The 21,534-nt window shown below is 37.4% G+C and overlaps 1 protein-coding gene across 3 annotated transcripts; it reads right to left on the bottom strand.

Moving 5' to 3' along the window:
• Positions 1 to 247: 247 nt before the first annotated feature.
• rpgrip1 (RPGR interacting protein 1) lies at positions 248 to 12,185 on the bottom strand. Of its 3 annotated transcripts, none has more exons than XM_081352430.1 (19): positions 12,032 to 12,185; positions 11,659 to 11,805; positions 11,502 to 11,575; positions 10,721 to 10,932; positions 10,390 to 10,496; positions 10,245 to 10,295; positions 9,930 to 10,109; positions 9,693 to 9,810; positions 8,701 to 9,201; positions 8,418 to 8,566; positions 6,344 to 6,692; positions 5,136 to 5,311; positions 4,062 to 4,412; positions 3,917 to 3,974; positions 3,733 to 3,830; positions 2,721 to 2,910; positions 1,015 to 1,099; positions 766 to 893; positions 248 to 675 (listed from the first exon to the last, which is right to left on the bottom strand). In XM_081352430.1, exons 4-19 carry the CDS (start codon positions 10,926 to 10,928, stop codon positions 461 to 463), a joined length of 2,964 nt encoding a protein of 987 aa, XP_081208556.1. In that variant the 5' UTR covers positions 10,929 to 10,932; positions 11,502 to 11,575; positions 11,659 to 11,805; positions 12,032 to 12,185; the 3' UTR covers positions 248 to 460. The 3 variants fall into 3 exon arrangements, with proteins under 3 accessions (XP_081208556.1, XP_081208558.1, XP_081208557.1); XM_081352432.1 differs by having other exon boundaries at positions 10,721 to 11,397; positions 11,489 to 11,575; positions 12,032 to 12,151; XM_081352431.1 differs by having other exon boundaries at positions 11,659 to 12,032.
• Between the last annotated feature and the right edge of the window lie 9,349 nt (positions 12,186 to 21,534).

The raw sequence follows: 21,534 nt of genomic DNA, 5'->3' as shown, positions 1-21,534 counted from the left end.
TTCATGAGTGAAACAGCTGGAAACCAATCCTCAGGATTTCAAATAAACTATATCAATCTAATTACAAGCATACCGTATATCCAAATAAAATGTTTGTTCTACCATCTGCTCCAAACGTCACAATTAAGCACCATTCTTCTGCTTACAGTACAGCAGATTGGAAAACAATCAAAACATCAGCTCATGAGTCAAAAGGAAGTTAATTCACTACCTTAGTTGTACCAGCCACGTGTTTAACTCACAACCCAAAACATAACTTTTTTTATTAATTATCTTAATATATATTATATTATATTATAAAAGCATTTTTGCAGCTGAAGCCACTTCCATGTTTTGCATCATTCAAACATTTGACAGTATGAAAGTTTAGAATTTCACAAGCAAAATATTTGTTGTAAAGTAAAAAAAAAAAAAAATCCAGTGATGTTCCTTGTTCTGTTCCTTGGACTGTAGCGTTTATTTAAAAATCACTGTCTTCATCAACTTCAGAATCAAGCACATGCCCCTCATCGTTCTTCTGTATCACTCCTTTCTCCTCCTCCTCTGTACTTGTTTCTCTTCTATCCCTCTTCACAACCTGATGGTATTCCTGATAGATTCCAGTCAGAGCCTGTGCGGCCTCAACGGACACTTTCAGCTTTCCAACCACATCCTGCTCTTCATCTGCGCTGACAACTGACAGATAAAAACAGACAATAATGCATGTATTTCTTATGCATATATTTCAAGTATATTTTCATCTCCTTTAAAATGACTGACTATTACCATCGATCTGTTCTTCAATTACATCATTTCCAGTCAGAAGAAGTTCTCGTAGATCCAAGTGTGCATAGCCGACATCTTCACATTCTTCTTGCTCATTCATGGGCTCACTGACTACTGTGAACTTTAACCTAGATGATTGGAGGAAAGAAGCCTAGAGATTAGAAGATCTTCTTTACGAATATTTCATTTTATTGCCATGTTAAATTATTATTGTTACATCTATCAGTATCTCTCATGTTCTCTGTTTACCTGCCCTGGTTGGGGTCAGTGCCTTCCAGCATGGTGTAGAGGTAATGTCTCAGAGGAGCTGCTTCCAGTGAATCCACATGAATAACTGACAACAAATAAGGAAACACATGGTTAATTATGTGTTTGTTTTTCCTATTACTTTTTTAAATTCATCATACCAAGTTATATATATACTGTATATTTAATAAAGGGCCACTTCAGTAACGAGACTACAGTATATTTCTTAACATAATTAAGTACACTATTAAAAATGCACTGTAATCCTGACAAATTTAAAGTTGTATTTTAAAGTTCCTTTTTCAAAATTACTTTTCTGATGTGTTGACTAACATAGCCCACTAAAGCACATGTAAAGTACTTGATTAGAGTTTTAACTTTTATTTAATATTACATTTAAAAGTTAATATATTTTAAATTTACTAATATTTACCTTAAAAATGTGTAATTATGTGTAAAACTTATGAATATAATAAATACATAAAAATTCATACATACAATTTTCAATTGAAATGACATTCAATATTTAGTTGACCATAAATGCACTACATTCGGAAGTATTCTTTGACCATTTTATGAACATATGAAATATGAAATTAACATATAAGGATGTGCATAAGTCACACTTAAGTGGGCCAAAAAAGCACTCTAAACTTCAACTAATTGGGTTTAATATGAATTTAAACTATAATACAACTTTATTTAAAGGTGCTCTAAGCGATTACATACAGCAAACATCTCCTCACTATCCGCTAGCTGCCTGTCCCCTGAACACACTGTAAAAAAAAACGCAATCTCTGTAGACAGCCCAGGCTCCACAAATGGCAACAAAAACAAACTGGTCCAGCCTTGGCCACGAAACATAACAAACAGTGTTCCAGCCAATAACCGACAAGAATGATTTGGGGTGGGGGGTTAGTGCGCGTGCACATGAAGGGGGGTGTGGGGAGTGGAGGAGAGAGAAGCATGAAGAGGGAAGTTAGCCAGAGGAGAGATGTCCTAGACAACGACAATGACTAATGTTAAAAAATGTATATTCTTGAGAATTTTGATATGATTTTGATATCCCGAATTTACATCGAAATAACGTTCAAAAGGTGGCGAGAACTCCGCCGGCAGAAGGGCTTCCAATCCGAAATTCAGGTGGCTCTGTTTTTGCTGGACAGGTGCGTAAATCCAGTTTGGTTTTTCTAAACGTCAACTTCACCCAACATCGCTTAGAGCACCTTTAATTTAATTGCAAATAAGTGTCCAAAAAGATTACATAGAGTACGTAAGAATAATTTTCTTTTAAAGTGTATCATTTCTGTAATAAGTACTCATTTTAAAAGTATGTTAAATTGTACTTGATTTTACAAGGGTGGGTCAATAGCATTTCTCTTTGTAAGTGTCATTTTTATTCCTTCAACTCAAAACTTGAAAACTAAACCTGCCAACCATTTGTCCAAACCAAGTGTGCTGCAAGTTTCCAGGGAGAAGTTATTCCACGCTGAAAGTTGGTGCAAATCAAAGTCAATCAAAAAATATTTGATGTTTAATATACTGCTACTGTATGTTGAACGGAAGTTTGAACCAATGAGACGTCAGTGTGGGTGGGGCTACACAGAGTGATCTTAAAGGTCGTGGATGGTTAGGACAAAGACTTTTACCATGGAAGAACATCTGGTTAAGACACATAAAGGTAATTAATTTCCCTTGAGTGACCTTACCTCGTGTAAAGTTATAGTGTATTTCCTCCCCGTCTGTTGGTTTACGCAGGGACATGGGCGTTTCTGTCGTCTCCATGGGAATACCTAGAAGGCGGTATTCTACATACACCTGGTGCACTGAATAGTCAAGTGCAACACTGGAAGAAGGGTTAAAAGAGAGTGACAGGATTTCCACTCTGAATCTGTCTCCCTGTGAGACACAAAGACAAACATTAATGAAGAACTGACTCTTCCCATTTAAGGCCAGATGCAAGTACATGAAAACAAATATTTCAGCTACGCCAACTTGATTTCACGGAATGGTCAAATGTGCTCTAATGCTCTAGCAAATGCATAAGCGTTCATAAGTAATTAAGGGACTTAGATAATGGTGAGTTTTCTTCCAAGCGACAGTGTACAATGTACAATACTCAAAAAGCATCAATACGATTGCCTGTCTGAAACAGCTGGTTGTCAAAGAATATGATGTGAGTTTAACATTTTTCAAATTTTATTTGCAGTCATTTAAGCAAGGATGTTGAGAAATATAGTGTATGGGTTTAATTTCATATATTAGTAGCGTCTCAGATTTCAGGTCGAATTACTATATTGTGATGTCGTTCCTTAACATGGTTGAAATTACATATCTTGGTAAAGATTTTGGTTGAAAATGGCTTAATATTCTGGTAAAGATTTTGGTTGAAAATGACTTGTATAGTAGTAAAGATTTTGGTTGAAAATGATTAAATTATTTTTAAAAGATTTTTGGTTGAAAAATACATAGAGGTGGGCGATATGACCAAAATCTTTACCACAATATAAGTAGTTTAAATATGATATGCCCAGAAAGTCAACACATAATGCTTTAATCCCCAAGTAAACAAGCCTGACTGTCACCTCTGACAGTGGCAAAAGCATAAAAAAAAAAAAAAATGGTAGTAACAAGAGACAAAGTTCTCTTCTGGATATAAAGTCAAACTTTGGAGATTCTGTTGTATGTAACACGTCCATTAGTCAACTGTGTGATCATCACCTTTTTACGTGGTTTTGGAGGGTGAGGAATTATGATGACGTCACTTCCATTTGAATCTCTTGATTCATCAGACTGAAGGGCATCTACTTCACTCTGAGCTATTTTGGATAAAAGAGGTATAAAGAAGCTTTAACTCAGTACTTTATATCTTGTGTAATGAATAAGTGACTTTTGAAAATCTCACTTCTATCTTCTGTTTCATCCTCTTGTTCTTCATCTTCCTGATCCTCTATTTTGATTTGCTTCAAAAGAAACATATTGAGGACACATTTGAACTGACTGATTTTAATACTCATAAATCTTCCTGTTACACCTTCCCAGTTCCTTACCTGTGCTGAATGGCTTCGATCGCTCCTTTGTCTACGAGGGGTGCTCAGCTCTGAGTCCGATGGTCTAAAGTCTTGATTGGACTCAGTTGACTTAATAGACATGGCAGGGGTTCTGGGTTTGACTTTGTCCTGAATGGGTAAAGATGCAGTGCGTTGTTGCTTCCTTCTAACTGACCTTGATGGTTGACCTGCACTGGATAGAGGTTTCCGATGATTCGAAGTCGGTTCAGATATCAGAATGGTTGGAGACTGAAGGGGTAAGACCGAACCTCTTTGAGAGATTCTAATGGGAGTGGATGGGGGAATGTCAGAGGTCTTGGCTCCATGGTCTGCTGGAGGCCGAAGCTGAGACTGAAATTAAGTTGAAAGATTTAGTTTATATTGTTGTTGAATTACTCTAGGGTGCGTTTCCCATACAACGACGTAACTCGCTGCTTCACTACCATAGTATAAGATGCTAGTCACGACAGTTTCCCGAAACCATATTGTCGCAAAGTGGTCGTTCAACCACGTTGGGTAATGATGTCATGAATGTGTTGGAGTAAACCTCTTTTAATGAATCTGTTTGAGATCGAATTAGTGCTAGATGTTTTGCTATAAATTACGGACATGTCATCTGAGGACTATTTCTCATTTTTCTCAGTTATTTTGCTTTATTTTCAGATTCAATCATAGGCTCGTTCTTGCGTACTAGAGCACGTTCGCACATGCGCACTCTTCAAAAACAACGCTTTAAATCTCTTGACAAACTAAAAGACTAAAAGTAAATTACATTTGTATGTTTTCTGAATAAAAGATATAGACTGTACTGAATGTCAGCTTGCTTATTTGGCTCAAGATAAGGATTTGTTGAGTCCACGTCATGCAAACAAGAAACTATGTTTGTGACCACAGGTCGAGAGCTGTCGTTCCAAACACACAACTTTCCGATGTTGTTTGCGAATGTTCGTTAAAACTACGTTTTCGGGAAACATCGACTCAGCTGATAACGTCAGAACTTGCGGCCATAGTTGGCTAATGCTGCTTTTGGGAAACGCATCACTGGGCAGTTATTGTTATTTCACAGACACTCACCCTGGGCTTTGCAATGGGTCTCTGTGACACCTCAGCGCTCGGCACCGTTCTCTCTTTCTCTGCTCCTTCTCTTTGCCTTGACGGAGTCTCAGGTGACTGAAAGGGGTACTTCCACCTGAGAGTGACCCTCACCATTCCTCTAGGACTGCCTGCAGGGTCTCTAAGCACATAATCACCTGACAGTGGGGAACAGAGGAAATATTATTCATCCGTTAACCTTTGCCTTAGTGAATATTGCTTATGGTTCTAAACTTGATTTCCATGGTAATATAATGTTTTTGTTACTTTTATTTGTTTCTCTTGGTTGAATATTGGATATTTGGTTTCAAAAATATGAACTTACTAAATGTACCCTATTGGAAAACGCAAAATTGAGCGCAAAGTTTTAAATAATTAAGACTTTAATTTTTTTTTTGAATAAGTAGTTTATGTCGCTTAAGTCACAGAGACAGCACTTATTTGATTTATTTTCAGCAGCCATGGTCCAGTCTTCAGTGATAATTCAGAAATCATTCTAATAGGCTCAACTATTAATATCATTTCTTATTATCAATGTTGAAACAGTTTTTGATGCTTATTTGTGAAAACCATGACACATTTTTTTTCAGGATTCTTCAGTGAATAGAAAGTTCAAAAGAACAAAGTTTATTTGAAATATATACTTTTATAAATGTGTTTTACTGTAATTTTTAATAAATTAAATGCATTCTATTCAGCAAGAATGTATTTAATTGATTAAAAATTACAGTAGCCTAAAAGTAGACAATTAATTTCTTTAAATATAAAAGTCTTACCCTAACTTTTAAATGGTAGTGTATCACGGTTACCACAAAATATATTAAGCAGCAAAAACAATCAACATTGATAATGATAAGAAATGTTTTGTAAGGAATCAAATAAGCATATTAAAATGATTTCTGAAGGATCATGTGACACTGAAGACTGCAGTAATTATGCTGAAAATACAACTTTGCCAAAAGATAAATAAATGACATTCTAAAATATATTAAAATTGAAACCGTTTTAAATCGTAATATTTTTTCACAATATTACTGTTTAAACCGTATCAAATAAATGCAGCCTTGGTGAGCAGAAGAGACTTCTTTCAAAAACATAAAAAAGATCGGTAGTGTATGCACAAAATTATATTCCCACTTACATTGTTCAATTAATGTTTTGTTTAATTGCATCTTGATCGTAATGATTACCTCTGATTGGTCTGCCTACAGCAAGGGCTTGTAGTGGAATTGGTGTCTTTGCCAAATAAGTGGGAGGAGTCTGACTTTCGCTGTCATCAAACACATACACCCACAGACTGCCCACATTCAGGTATTCTAATACATCCGTGGTAACAGCTAACGGATAGCTCGCTGAGTCTTCAAAGACAGGATCCATGCAGCACTGAATTGTGGGTGTAGAATGAGGTGGTAGGTCATAAAGGCGATACGTTAAGTATGCATCAGGGAGTAGTCCTGGCCAGCGGGTACTGAGACCCACACAGCGCTCCAGTACCACCTCAAGCTCATTGGGTATCCCTACGCCATAATCATACATCTCCTAAAGAACACACAAAAAATACATGTTTTTAACAGTTTTAGGTAATAATTTCAGTCAAATTAAGCAGTTCTGCAAGAGAACAACACACACTGAATTCATATTTCAGAAGACTGAAATTAGCTTGATACAGCATGTGTATGTCGGCTACATAATACGGACATTCAAATGTAGTCATTCTACTTAAATAGAAAAATTCTCAACATTTACTCTAACAATGGCTTTCGTTCTACCTGGAATACAACTGGAAATGTTTAGAACCTCTAAGCTGATTCCATTCAGTGAAAGAGGCTGTTGATTGTCAAAAAGCACAAAAAGTGTATGTTAAACATATCAAAGTAGTCCATATGACAATATTACAAGTTATCTGTAGCCATTTGATAATTTTTGTGTGAAAGACAGTATAACCACAATGGAGGGCATTATTTAAATAATGTCTTTTCCCGCACACAAAAGTCTGTTACTCACACAAAATTATTATATGACTTGAAAATAAGAACACAAGTCATATGACATGCTTTTTGGTGTTTCTTTGCTCTATTTGGTCTTTTTTGGAGCCCCTAGTTATTGTATACATTCACTGTATGGAAAAGAGTTTGGAGATACTGTAAAGTGGGATAGTAAAGTGTCATTGTACGCACACTTCAGAATCTTGCCAGAAGTAGTAAGTCATCTGGGTACTTTTTGCCTACCTTTTAAGAGTACTGTGAATTAGGACATACTATTCTTGTCACATACTATTAGGGAAGTATGCGTTTTCAGATGCAGCCCTACACTCTTGTGAAAAAAGAAGTGTGTCTAATGGTAGTGAAGGTGATCTTTTAAGTACATTTTTAAAAAGCTGTACTTGCAGATAATATAAAAGTAATGAAATAAAATGCTACTACTTAAAGATATATGATATAATGACTTCTTAACACATTTAAGTACACTTTTAAAAAGTGAATTTTGTACTAATGTCAAATTAAAAGTTCATTTTAAATTGTTTTAATAATCTTTTGTTTGTTCTTGAAAGCATTACACTTATTGTGATGTGTAACATGTAAAGCACATGTAAAGTACTTGATTATAATTTTACCTGTACCGTGTTATTTGATATTACATTTAAAGTTAATATATTTTAAATGTACTAAATTGCAAATATTTAAATACATGACATACAAGTTTCCATAGAATTTACATTAAAGAATATTTTTGGTTATCATAAATACCAGTACACATTAACCATATTTCAAAGACAAAATAAGTAAATAAGAAATTACATATAAATATGTACTTAAGTCCTACTTTAATGGTTTTAAAAAACTGTACTAAATTTCAGCTAACTGCATTCTACAATGCTTGGAATAGATTTAAACAGCATGTTTTTTTTATGAGAATAGAATGTGCATAGGCTTTGTCTTGGCGGACTAGAACTGATTCGCTGCTGCTGCTCCTGCTGCTGGCATGAGTGAAGGCTACAGCCAAAACATGCACATAAATACAGGGAATAAAATATGAGATGCTGCAAGAAAAGTAGGAAGAACTCCCTAGCAGATCTAGGCAGGTGGTGCTGGGGAAGGAGAGGGGATAAGAAAATTCCCATGGTGTTCTGCTCTGAGTTGAGTAATTACATTCAGTTCACATTTACTGTAAATATATTCTTTTAAAGTATATTATTTCCATAATAAGTACACTAAAGTCCTAAAAAGTGCAGTCCTCATACTGTATGTACATGGTGGCATTTACCTCTGTTTCCCCATGAGCCCATTCCGAACCTCTGGTGTGTCTTACAGCTGCTCTGCTTGTGGGTCTTTCCATTTGAGGTTCTGCGATTTCCACCTGAGGGTGTAAACACACCCAAAACTCAAGGATTCCTATAACTTCTCCTTCAGCTCCTGCAGAACAAAGGACAACTTACAAAATGCAGTGGCAAACAGTATTGCAATCAAGAGCTACAACAATGAAAAGAATTTATATGCATTTATATGCTATTTTAATTGCAAAGCACATGTGACCTCATTTTTCTTACCTGTGATGTTGGTTCTGTTTTTCATTCGTTCACCTCTGCACTGTAGCGCTCCCATCAGAGTGATCCTCGCTCTCCCACGGGTTATAAATTGTACCCCTCCAAGTGCTTGGTGCAGTTCAACAGTGATGGACCCTTCCTGTACCCTGAGCTTCTCCAGGTCGAAGGTGGAGAGGGCGTAATGTGACGTGAAGCCATAATTTGGCTGATAACCTGACATTAGTGGAGTTGAGAGGGTTTCAAAGTCAAGAAAGCCATAGGTGCAAAAGGTCGCAACCCCTTGGTGATCTCCTGTGTTTTGTCCCATGAGTCTCAGTCCCAGTGGTGTAAAGGTGGCTCCTGTGAGATGGATCTCCAGTAGAGATTCTCCTCCACGCAGATGTGTGACTGTGGCGCCCTCTGCTGTGAGCTGGACTGACTCTTGTGCCAGGCCTGTCCATGTGTACTGCATGGGTATGGTCCGCTTATTGTTTCTAGGGCTGTACGCCAACTCTTTGAGTTGAGCTAAAACAATGAAGGAAAAATAGGATGTCATAAAACATTATTAAGAAAATAGGTGAGAATGGGGCTAGTTGTCAAACTTTTACTCTAATCTATTCCTTGTTTCTCACTAGTTTCTATAAAGACATATGCATACATAGTTGACCCTGAATACCAGTGTGGTGTTATTATGGTTTCTTGTTTATCCAATAACTAAATTACAAAAAATATAATGCATTAGAATTTTTGTTTGGAGGATACAATTCAGGATACAATTTAATTATGTAATATTTTAAATGTTTTAATGTTAAATAATAAAACATAATACATAATGTTTTTATTCAAACTAAATATAACTGAAAAAATTTGAAACTATAGATTTTTGAAACCAATACACAAAACAACTGCAAAAAAAAAAAAAAACATTGGTACAATCAGATTTTTAACTTAAAACTTGTGACAACTATCCCCAATCATTTGTATATTGTATATTCTACAACAGCAGTTCCTCTAACCTTGTAAATTGCTGATTTGAAGGCCTCTGCTTTTCAACAATTTGTCTTTTTCACTTCCTCTTCTTCTATTCTCCTCCCTCTCTCTTTCAGACTTCTCCATAACCGTCTTCATCTCGTTCTATAAAAGAAAATACTGTAAGTGTAACGGATGATGTTTTGGATTATGGAAAGTGAAAAGAGACATTCTGAGCAATATATGCCAGAGTTGTGATTTATTTTCACTGCGACTGTGTGTACCTGGAGGTCAGCATTTAGGCGATGCTGCAGTAATAATAAATCCCTAGTTTTCTGGAGTTCTAAAACAGTTTCTGCATATGAGGCTTGTACTGCAGTCAAATCCCTTGATGTGTCTTCTAACTTTCCATCTGTTTTCAAGAAGCACATCACCCCTTGAGTCTCCTGCTGCATTCTGAAGGCCTAAGAGAAAAGCACAAGAATGAAGAGGGAAACAGAAAGATGTAATGAAACAAGCAAAGCAAAGCTATTGTTATATAGCTACCTAAATATTTAGAAATATCAAAAAATCTGCAACATTTAAAACTAAAAACTTACCTTAATCTGCAGCAGAGTCTCACTCAGATCTTCCACACTCATATCAAACTCCTGATAGAGAATGAAAAACAGATTCTAATGAGCTGAATGTCTGGCCCCAGTTTCTCTTTGCGAAGGAAATTTCAGCCTAATACGGGAAACTTACTTTTGTGACAGAGTCCAGTTTCTCTTGCAAAGATGTGACCTCCTGCCTGTGCTGCAGGACTTCTTGCTCCAAGCAGGCATGTTTTTCTCTGAGGAACATAACCATATCTGAACACAAAAAAATACATTCAGTTTGCTGGGGAGATTTTTGCATTACATAAGCAGGGTATTTTGCATATTTGCAATTAAGCTCTGATTTGATGATTACAGAATTTTCAGGAGAACTTTGTGCACCATTTTCAGGCTGCTATAATCAGCACTTCCAGAATAAGATGAGATGTGGTCCAGAATTGATGGTGCTAGATATAAATCTGACAGTGCAAGAGCCTTACCTCTATCTCGCTCCTTCTCCTTCTGAACTCGATCATTCTCAAGTCTCATCTGTTCCTTCTCCTGCTCCAGCATTATCTTTTCTCTCCTTTCTTCCACCAGTCTTTCTTCAAGCTTCTGTACCTCCTCTCTCCACCTATCTTCTCTAAACGGTTCCCTTGTTTTCTCTTGTTCCTCATGTTGTCCTTCTTGATGGCTTTGGGCAGACATGGTGCTATGGTGGAAACCAATGAATTAAAACTTTTAAAACATGGCCTTTTTAACTACAGATTTTCCCCTCCACTTATTTACAGGATGGTTTGGGGGTTAAAAGACAAATCACCAACCAGTTCCATAGCTTGAATAGCCTGGAATAAAGTTGTATGGATGGGCCCCATTGACCTTCCAACAACTGACAGCCCAAATAGCCAAACAAATCGCTGCATTGAGAGGCCTTGTTGCTATCCGCCATTTTGTCTGTCAAGCTTTAAAGCTTACTGAACTTGCTGATTACCCAGAGTGGCGAGTTAATGGAGTTTTGTTTGTTCATTCTTGAAATCATCCAGTGATCTGGGTTGCAAGGGTTGAATCAGACTTGTTGTTCTTATGATATTGACCTTCGAAAAATTGGCTTCATCCATCCATCATTCAGTCCAGTGGATTATTTGGTTCATAAACATGCCAAATGAACATCTCTGTGCTTTAATAAGAAATAAATAGTGTGACACACAGCCAAATTTTACTTTATTTTAAGAATGTCCCTAGTTGTCCCTCACTATCAATGCTCCTACCTGAAATACTAACCTCTCCAGAAGTGAATCATAGCTCTTCTTCAAGAGGTTCCTCTCCCCTTCCAGGTCGGAAACCCTCTCCTGAAGCTGAGGAACAGATGATTGTATAAGATTGCAAAGAATACAACTTGAAATAAAAGTGCAAAAACTTGTAATAACTCAAACTGTACCTCCCCCAGAGCTTGCAGTGAAAGTGTAGCAGAGTTGAGCTGGCCATCGAGTGTTAGCACTCGCTGCTTCTCCTGTTTCAGCTGCTCGCTCAGGTCCTCCACCTTCTCCAGCAGTGCTATTTGGCTCTCTTTTAAAGACCTTTGGCCCTACATAATATTTACCCATATAAAATAAAAAAGACATAGAACTCTATTTATTCAATGGCATTTATCAAAATTAACTGGGTCTAACTTATCAATGTTCTGTCCAGTTCACAATAGGGCTACTTCAGTGTTTAATTTTTATTCTCAGGTCATGTCAATGTTTGTATGAATATAAAGAAAAAGCTGATTATAATGAAACTTAAAATGCTTCTTTTCAGCTTAAGCTCACCTCCTCCAGCTGGTTCTCGTAAGCCTTAAGAAAGAGAGGAGGTAATGAGGATGATTTGTTTTAATGCCGAAATATAATTTGAAAGACATTATACCAATAGGCTTTATGCCCAGCTCCACTACTTCCTGAACTTCAGCCAGCTCCTTTGTTTCCTGTCTGCCATTATTGGACAAACTGATTAATCCAGGTGTGTCTGATTATTGTTAGTGAGGTCAGACACACCTGGATTAATCAGTTTGTCCAATAATGGCAGACAGGAAACAAAGGAGCTGGCTGAAGTTCAGGAAGTAGTGGAGCTGGGCATAAAGCCTATTCTTTCAAAGTTTAAGTCCCCATCTAAGATCCAATTCACCATATACACTGACTTATATATCTATATATACATACACACTTTGGACCAACTTAAAAATACTCGCAGCCAAATTTATTATTTTTATGAAATTATATTTATGGATTAGTTAAATAAACTTTCATACAAAGTCAAAAGATTATTTATTATGAAGACAATATACACATTCTACTTAATGCAGGTCTTTACTACTTAATTCAAACATAAAAAAAGCTAAATTATCTATAATATGGTAGTTTAAATTTCACTTAATATAAAACTAAACATCCCAGCCAACATGTCCATGTGGGCCCCACATGGGTTTACTCTGGGTTATATGGGTGTCATGTGGGCATGGGCTCAGAGTGGGCACTTTGATGGGGTTACTATGGGCCCCAGTTTGGTTTAGGTTGTGGGCTCCAGCTAGGCTGCCCATTATTGTTTATTTGTGGGTCTTGTTTGGGCCCCAATTGGGTTATATTAGACTAAATTTGTATTACTAATTTTGGTTTGTATTTATTTTAAAAGTACCTGCCATAATTGTGTATTGAAAATGAAAAACATTTAAAAATATTTGACAAAGTTTTTTTAATTTGATATAATTCAAAATGCACATCATGTTTGTCAAATAAATATTCAAACTGATTTTTTTTTAAGTTCTGCTAAGATTTTTAAAGTATTTATTTGTCTTTTCTTTCTTTACTCTTTAGGTTTGAAGCTGAGGATTCTGTACTGGCACAGGACTGATCACTTTTATTTGAGGTTTCATCTTAAAGACAGTAACTTCAATAAAAGAAATGCTGATTTACACATTCTGAATTGAAGTCATTTTTTTATTCCTGCAATTCAAATATTTTGTAATTTCTTAGATATTAAAATGTTAAAGTAACACAAATTGATGCATTTTTGGTTTGGGCAGGTACTGGTTATCAAAACAGTAACAAAGTTGGAGTGATTTGAAAGTTAATTTTGTAGTATATAGCACATTTACTTGAACCACAGTAATCAGGTTTACTTAATAAATGGGGCCCACTGTTGTCCAGTGAGATCACCCATAAGGGTAATGTATGGGACCCACTTTCGGCCCATTAATATTATATAATTTGGGACCCAAGTGGGCCCATAAAATAAACTCCTACATGGGCCCAACTTGGAGCCCACTGTGTACCAATCATTAGCCCATATGGGCTAACACACATGGGGCCCATGTGGAGCCGATGGACAAATTTATCTGGGCCCCATTTGCAGGGCCCAAGTTACAGCCCATCAAAAGCCCACATGGGGCCCACATGGACATGTTGGCTGGGATGTTGCTGGTGAATATTTTTATTTAGTTTACTATGAATAAAGACAGCTTTGAAAGACCTTAATGTTTATTGTGATGTGTTTTTAAAATATGCATCATATTTTCTTTTATGTACTAAAAAAAGACAAAACTTTTAGACACACTGAACAAAACCATGAATTGCGTAATATTCTGATTTTGCATTTCAATATTTTTATTCATTTTAAGGAATACTGAATCTGTATGAGTAAGATGAGTAAATGGGGTGGTGTGGCGCAGTGGATAAGACACATGCCTTTGGTGTGAGAGACCCGGGTTCGAATCCACTGTGAGACACCAATGTGTCCCTGAGCAAGACACTTAACCCCTAGTTGCTCCAGAGGCGTGCGACCTCTGACATATATAGCAACTGTAAGTCGCTTTGGATAAAAGCATCAGCTAAATGTAAATGCCTGCTCACATTTTACAATAACCACACAGCGCACACAATGGATGCACTTACTCCCGATTAATGGATAATAGTTTCCAATGTTTTTTGCAGTGGTTTGGTCTTACGGCTCACCTCCTGAAGAGAAGCAAACTTTTCTTGATTGACCAGAAGGGCAGAGCTCTTTTCAGAGAGCTGCTTCTGCAGTCTGATCACATCTACATTATCTTTTATAGTGAGTCTGTAAAGAAGAATAGAATGTCATATGCACATATGTATATATGTATATATGTATATATGTATATATATATATATATATATATATATATATATATATATATATATATATATATATATATATATGTACACATACACACACATACAAAAAATTTCCTACCTGTGTCCGTCGGCTTGTTGTTTGCGTAGGTCTTTCACAATACCCTCAATTTCTTTCTCTTTTTCTCTGAACAATTCTCTAAGAGACTGAGTACTTAACTCATGTTCTGCCACCCTCCCTTGCTGGGTTTCTATGATGGTAGATCTGCTGAGAGAGAAAACAAGCCAGAAAATTAATAACAAGGATGGAAAAACTGATATTGTAGATACAAATGGTATTTTAATAGCTAATTAATAGCATGGAATAGCTACTGTCTGTCTGCCAGCCGGAGTGCCTATGATAGCCACCAGAGGGCACTCCTTCTGTCTTTGTTATCTCATCATGGACTGCATTTCCCATAACCCATTGCTCGGACTCATTATGTTTGATTGCTTTCAGCTGTTTCTCATTAGCCTTGTTAACTAATTCAATATGCATTATTGGATTATTTAAAGCCCTGTGTATTCACTCACTGCAAAATAGTGTATGTGTCATACTGTATTTCTGAGTGTGTGCTGGTTTCTTGTGTAATGGTTCTGACCTGTGTGGATTACCCTAATAAATGACTGCATTTGGATCCTCAACTTGTGTGTCTAAACCATATGGGTATGGATTATCAAGATGCATTAAAATTAAGTAAATATCAATCAAAATATACAGTACTAGCAAAGTCTTTAAGATTGAAAGCAGAACTACATAGCTGAAGTCTCTAGGCTGGTATGCCATGAGCAGATTGTCATAAAATAAATGCATTTCAATGTTCGATGTTTCATTTCAGTGCAGACCTACATTTTTGAACTACATTAAAAGTGTTTCTTCCTCCTTTTGTTTGTTTCTTTGTCTCAGCTGAGATGCAGGCATTAAGCACAGCTCTATACTGTGTTTGCAAGTTATGTAAGCAAAAACATCCAACAAACCTGAGTAATGCAATTCTGCTTATATAGAAGAGAAAGAGACAGAAATATTGAGGACAATAGTTGTGTTTTTTATTGACCATGGCTATTACATATATGAACTGTTTAGACATGAATTATTTAAGCATGATTGAATGATGATCAGGGGTGCATTTCCCAAAAGCATTGTTAGTCAACTATGGTCGTAAGTTCCATTGAATTGTATTGGTAACAAGAGAACTTGTGACCATAGTTGGCTTCGGGAAACGCACCCCTAATAATTTTTTGCAGTTAATATAACTTGCATATAAGAATATATAACACAAAAAGACATTTTTAGACACTGTGATGATGTGAGTAGTATCATGACATTCATATCATATTGTGAACATTCCCTGAGGTATTTAAAGAGCAGTCTTTAATGTCTTTAGACGTATTAGTTTAACACGTAGGCCAGTAAGAGCTGTGTGTAAACTTCTCTTCCTTAATCTCAAGAGGCACTCTAACGACTGACACTAAAGACCGCTTGTTAGTGTCGACTGACGCTAGAACGCCTCTTGAGACCCATCCAGGTCACGGCACCACTGTAGCCCCTCCAGTTCAAACCGCCCGCTCTAAGTGGGGCTCGAACCCGTGTCCGTTCACATGCGAGGTGGGCGCTCTAACAAGGAGGCAAAGACCTCAGTCTCTAGTGTCAGTCGCTAGAGCGCCTCTTGAGATTAGGGGAGTGAGGTTTACACGCACAGCTCTCACTGGCCTACGTCTGTTACACTAGTGCAATTTTTTTATTCTCTATTCTATTCTCCATAGTAACTTTAAAGTAAAAACATACTCAAGAACACACCTACAGGTCAACTTACAATCTGTCTATCTCTCCTCTAGTATCGTCCAGTAAACTGATGCCACAGCGGGCAGGAGCAGTTTGGGCAGCTCGTCTGACACCTCCATCTCCATCCACGCCTCGCCCTGAGACAGAGAGAGAGAGAGTATACTGAATAAAATCTGGACTGCAACACCAAATTATGTATGTGGTGGTACCATACTGCATTATTAAGTCATTCAAAGTACCATAGACCTTAACATGGTGCATGTCCAAAAATAAGCTTCAGCAATATTACCATTTTACCATGTCCAAAAACACACACACCAATACCAAGATTTTTGTAAGTGACTCCTCACCTGTTCGTGGCCTATTATGTGTTCTGATACCCAGGTCTAAGATGTGTTGCTTGGCTAAATTTAGTTTACTCTGCAGCGTCCCCTTCTGGCTCTCTAGAGTCGCTACACGAGCCTCTAGCTCTTGAATGGTGTCCTCATGCTCTCCATCCCTCCCTGCAGACGAAGCTCCGTGCTTTAATCGCAGCAGTTTAGTTGATAACCTGAACAGCCAAGACAACAGATTGTCTTACTCTTCTTGAGGCGGTGTATTTTGGGGTATGAAAACAATGATAAAAGTGTCCAAGCAAAGCGTTCAGGTTGCATAGTTCTGGGACTGCATGCACCAGTAACTAGCATTGAGATGAATGGAAATGATGATGGAAAAGTATTATGAATCTCGTTGTTAGTGCACGTTTCTGTACCTGCGTAGTTTTTGGTCTTGTGTGCGGCTGTGTTGTTTGAGAAGTGTGTTCTCCTCCTGTAGACGGAAACACTGGTCTTCCAGCTGCTCGCGTGGTACTCTGAACAATCGCTGACGATCTGTATAAAGACAGAGAGACTTAGAAAACAACACAAGTAGCGTTGCTACTATTTACAGTGTTTGCTCAAAAGTTACTCTTTTATAGCCCAGGATTGTATACTGAAGAAAGAAGTTCACAATAATATTGACTTATATTGACATCTCAGATGCTTCTAAAAATAAGCACAAATTAGATAACTGCTGATATACAATAAGAGTATAGAGCTATGAAACATGAATAGCATGGTTGAACTAATAATGAAACAAGCAAATTCTCTTTGAAATTCTCAAGGAGACACATTTGAGATTACTGAGGCATTTTTCTCAGTTCAGAAAATGTCTCCATTTGCTCTCCATTTGAATCTACTGTAACTGCTGTTAAAAAAACAACAACTGCGATATTGTTAAGAATACATATTTTTCCGATAGTAATAAATAAAAGTAATATATTGCTATACAAAAGTTTATTAAACATACTAAGAAATAGTATATATATAGGACTAGTTGTTGAGTGTTGAGACACGTCTTACCCTTTATCTTGAGCACCTGTGGTGGTCTTCTCCAGCTTCTGGTGTCTTGATCTGTGTCTGAAATAAAGCATGCATTGATCTTGAACAAAACAGATCCACTCATTTAAACAAACCAGAAATAAAAAGGCATATGATCTTGCAACCTAAATAAACACACACCGTGTCAGCTCTATACACACCTGTGAGAACAGTTATCAGTCCTGCTCTCAAGCCCACGTCCCGCACAGGGAGGTCACCTGCTGTCTCATCCACCGTCAATGACATTATGAGATCTAACAGCTCTAACCAATCACTGCCTTTAATAAGGAAAATAAGGAAACATTTCAAATTAAGTGCTTGATTAAAAAACTAATATGAAACTACTATTAGCATTTTTAAAACATTATTTAAACCTAAACTCATATGAAATATAATATTCAGCTAATTATAGAGGAGGGATTTTAATCTTTACAGCCTGTTCTCTCACCATTCCTGATTTCTAACACACACTCACAGCGTCCGCCGTGGTCTTGCGGCTTTCAGAGCAGAAACTAAGTTGTGTGAGCTTATTTTGTCCATTAGATCGAAAGATTTGAAAAAAAAACCCTCCCCTCAAAGAAACCAGGACAGAAGTGAACAAAAGAGACAGATTAAAACACCAGGACTGAATCCGAAATCGCCCCCTATACCCTCAAATAGTGCACTATTTGAGGGGACATCCATTTTTAGTGGTGTCCGAAACCATAGTGGACATTATTGAGTGCACTTATTCAATCCCACATTGCACTGCAATAACGAGTGTACAACCGATGTACGCTCATCGGCTGTCCGAATTCGCTCACTTGTTTTCAGTCACTCCTTCAAGTGAACAGTATTAGTGGATTAACGTAGGGAATAGTGAATGAGGGTTTAGGAAGCGATTTTGCATTCAGCCTAAGTGTAAACGGTTATGTGTCTTCCTTGTCCACTTGTGATCAGATCTTAATACCAGGTGTAAACAGGGCCAATGTGTCATCACCTGCACTGAAGGGATCTGCTCTTATGTTGTTAAATTTAGATTATTTAAAAAATGAAAAATAAAGCAAGATGCCCTATTGAAATATGTGAGATGTAAACTATAAAGGTACCCTTATGACCTTATCTTACACAACAAAGAAGTGAGGAAACATCAGTTTGAGTATTGAGAAGCACCGCTAAAGTTAAATAAAGTTTAACTTAAAGGTTGTATCAGCGATTTCAGGCCCAAAAAAGGCCCAAACATAAATGATCACATTCATCTAATCTTTCCTAGCGATCCGCTAGCTGCCCGCCCCATAAGCAGGCCGTCAAAAAAACGCGTCTCTGTAGGCAGCCTAGGCTCTGAGATCTGCACACAAAAACAATTGGGTTCACCAACCACTCAAAACCAAAATAAATAGTGTTCCAACCAATCACCGACAGGGGGTGGGTGTTGTGAGGTTTTGCGCTCGTGTTCTCCGACTTCGCGTGCAGCCGTGTTGTTTTTGTGTGCAGATCTCAGAGCCTAGGCTGCCTACAGAGACGCGTTTTTTTGGGGCCTGCTTATGGGGCCGGCAGCTAGCAGATCGTTAGGAAAGATTAGATGAATGTGATCATTTATGTTTGGGCCTTTTTTGGGCCTGAAATTGCTGATACAACCTTTAATTAAAGTTTAAGTTGACACAATAACATTAAACATCAGATGCGTTTTCAACGTTGACCACCAAATCAACCCGTTCTCATACCCAAGGCGTCACTTTCAACCATGCTTCAATATCTGACGCTCAAAGCACCCTTTAGCGTCCATATGAGACGCATAACCCTACCACAGACCTAAACCTACCCAACCGAAGCGTCACATATTGACGCTAAAGGGTGCTTTGAGCGTCAAATATTGACGCTTCCGAAAGCGTCAGTTACATGACGCCTAAACCTACCCATAACCGAAGCGTCACATATGGACGCTAAAGGGTGCTTTGAGCGTCAGATATTGAAGCATGGTTGAAAGTGACAAAAAGTGACGCCTTAGGTATGAGAATGTGTTGCGTAATGACTGCATAAAAATTCAGCTTTGCCATCACAGAAATAAATTATATTTTAAACATTATTTATTAACAATATTCTTTTTTTTACTGAAATGATTATTTTAAACCTTTAAAGCAACATTGAAAAAAAAAATCTTACCATCCCCAATTTGTTCCATCTTATTATTTTTTTAAAATGCAATAATTTCTTATGCATGCTTTCATTACCTCATATTAATTAAGAGACTGCATCAAATATGTCTACAATCAAGTACTTGATAAATTTATTTGTCACACAGCAGAACCATTTCTAATTAACTAGTGAACGCAAACAGTTGCATGGACACAAGCTGTAGATTGACAATATTATTGCAACTTCCTTTAATAAACAGAAACATCCTAATCTGAAAATGATTATTATACTGATACAGATGGAAAGGAAGACATAGATGACATAGATAAACTGTGTAAAGTTTTCTCAGTGACATACCTGTAGGAGTGTCTGTTTGTCTCTTGCGCTTTAGTGAGTGGTAATCCTCCTCTCAGCACCTGTCTGTGTCATTCATATTCCTTCAAAAGGTATGTCCTCTTCACTGTGGTCTTCCTCATAGTCAACTCATCATCATCAGCAGCGTAAACTCTCTTGTTTTGGGTCTGATTGCTAGTTTCTCTTTTACTTGGAAAGACGCTGTCTCATCAGTCCAACTTTAATCTGCTTAATCTCTTTCTTTGCACCTCCTCTTGTCAAATGTGTTCCTGTCCTTCTCACAGCATTTCTCAATTACAAATACACTGTGTATAAATGCAAATATGTCATATGTTCCCTTGGAACAAACAACTTCAAACATTGTTCATTGACTATCTGATGCACTAACAAATGCTAAAAGATGGTAATTATTATTAAGATGAGCAGCATATGGTTTGAGAACCCTTGTCTAATGTGATTGGCTGTAGTGTAGCTGTCTAATAATCTGATTGGCTGTTGTGTTTGTAGTAAAGACAAGAACAGGAGGTCACTGGAGAAAATCAGATTACAAGGATGAAAGGGAGCTTTAGCTTTAGTTAGTGTGTGTGTGTGTGTGTGTGTGTGTGTGTGTGTGTGTGTGTGTGTGTGTGTGTGTGTGTGTGTGTGTGTGTGTGTGTGTGTGTGTGTGTGTGTGTGTGTGTGTGTGTGTGTGTGTGTGTGTGTGTGTGTGTGTGTGTGTGTGCGTGTGCGTGTGTGTGCGTGCAATGTCCACCGTAGGCGAGTTGACAGAACCCATGCAGTTTATTTAAATTCAAAAGTGATCCAAAGCCGATAAATTGAAACAAACATGGCTTGAAACATAAGATGAACAAAAACGACTCACCGACAGCAGTAACACAAACAAAGCTAGACAAAGCAACAAAAAATCACGAGGAATCTTTATACACAAAAGATTAATGATAAATAAGACAGCATGGTCAAGACAATGAACCAATGACAAAACAGAACTGATGAACACATGACAAGAACAACCAATCAGAATATGACAGAAGAGACAAGGGAAGCACATGACATGATCACATGAGGGCATGAGAAATACATTACAGGAAACAGGTACCAACAACAAAATAAAAGACATCAAAGCATGAACACAAAACCACAACCAATTGTGACACAACCAATTGTGTTCTTGACACCTAATGGAACACCCACCCCAAAACCAAAACAATAAAATGTTTAGGAGGGTGGTGGAACGGAGGCGGACCAGGGAGAGGGATAGGGACCAGGGGGAGGGATATGGGCCAGGCCTGGGAAAGGGAACTGGACCTGGATCATGGTCTAGACCGTGGAGCAGTGAAAGGCCAAGCTCCACATCTGCTGACACAAAACCACAACCAATCATGACAGTGTACCTATTTGTAACACTTCATTTTGATGGTTCCTTTTGAACATTCTGTTGACAATAAGTAACTTTGCAACTACATGTCAACTAACTCTAATTAGAGTATTAGACTGTCTGC

Source organism: Scardinius erythrophthalmus, assembly GCF_964197995.2.
Source record: "Scardinius erythrophthalmus genome assembly, chromosome: 22".
In the NCBI taxonomy this organism is placed as follows: domain Eukaryota; kingdom Metazoa; phylum Chordata; class Actinopteri; order Cypriniformes; family Leuciscidae; genus Scardinius; species Scardinius erythrophthalmus.
Note: the sequence above shows the minus strand (reverse complement) of the source record. Positions and strands in the feature narration are given on the sequence as shown.

What these genes read in the sequence shown, in the direction of transcription:
- rpgrip1 (XM_081352430.1), bottom strand. Translation starts at nt 10,928, where the DNA reads ATGTCTGCCCAAAGCCATCAAGAAGGACAACATGAGGAACAAGAGAAA. An exon ending in GGAGAAGGAGCGAGATAGAG is followed by an intron (nt 10,497 to 10,720) that starts GTAAGGCTCTTG and finishes TTTTGTGTTCAG; the next exon opens with ATATGGTTATGTTCCTCAGA. An exon ending in AGACTCTGCTGCAGATTAAG is followed by an intron (nt 10,110 to 10,244) that starts GTAAGTTTTTAG and finishes CTTTTCTCTTAG; the next exon opens with GCCTTCAGAATGCAGCAGGA.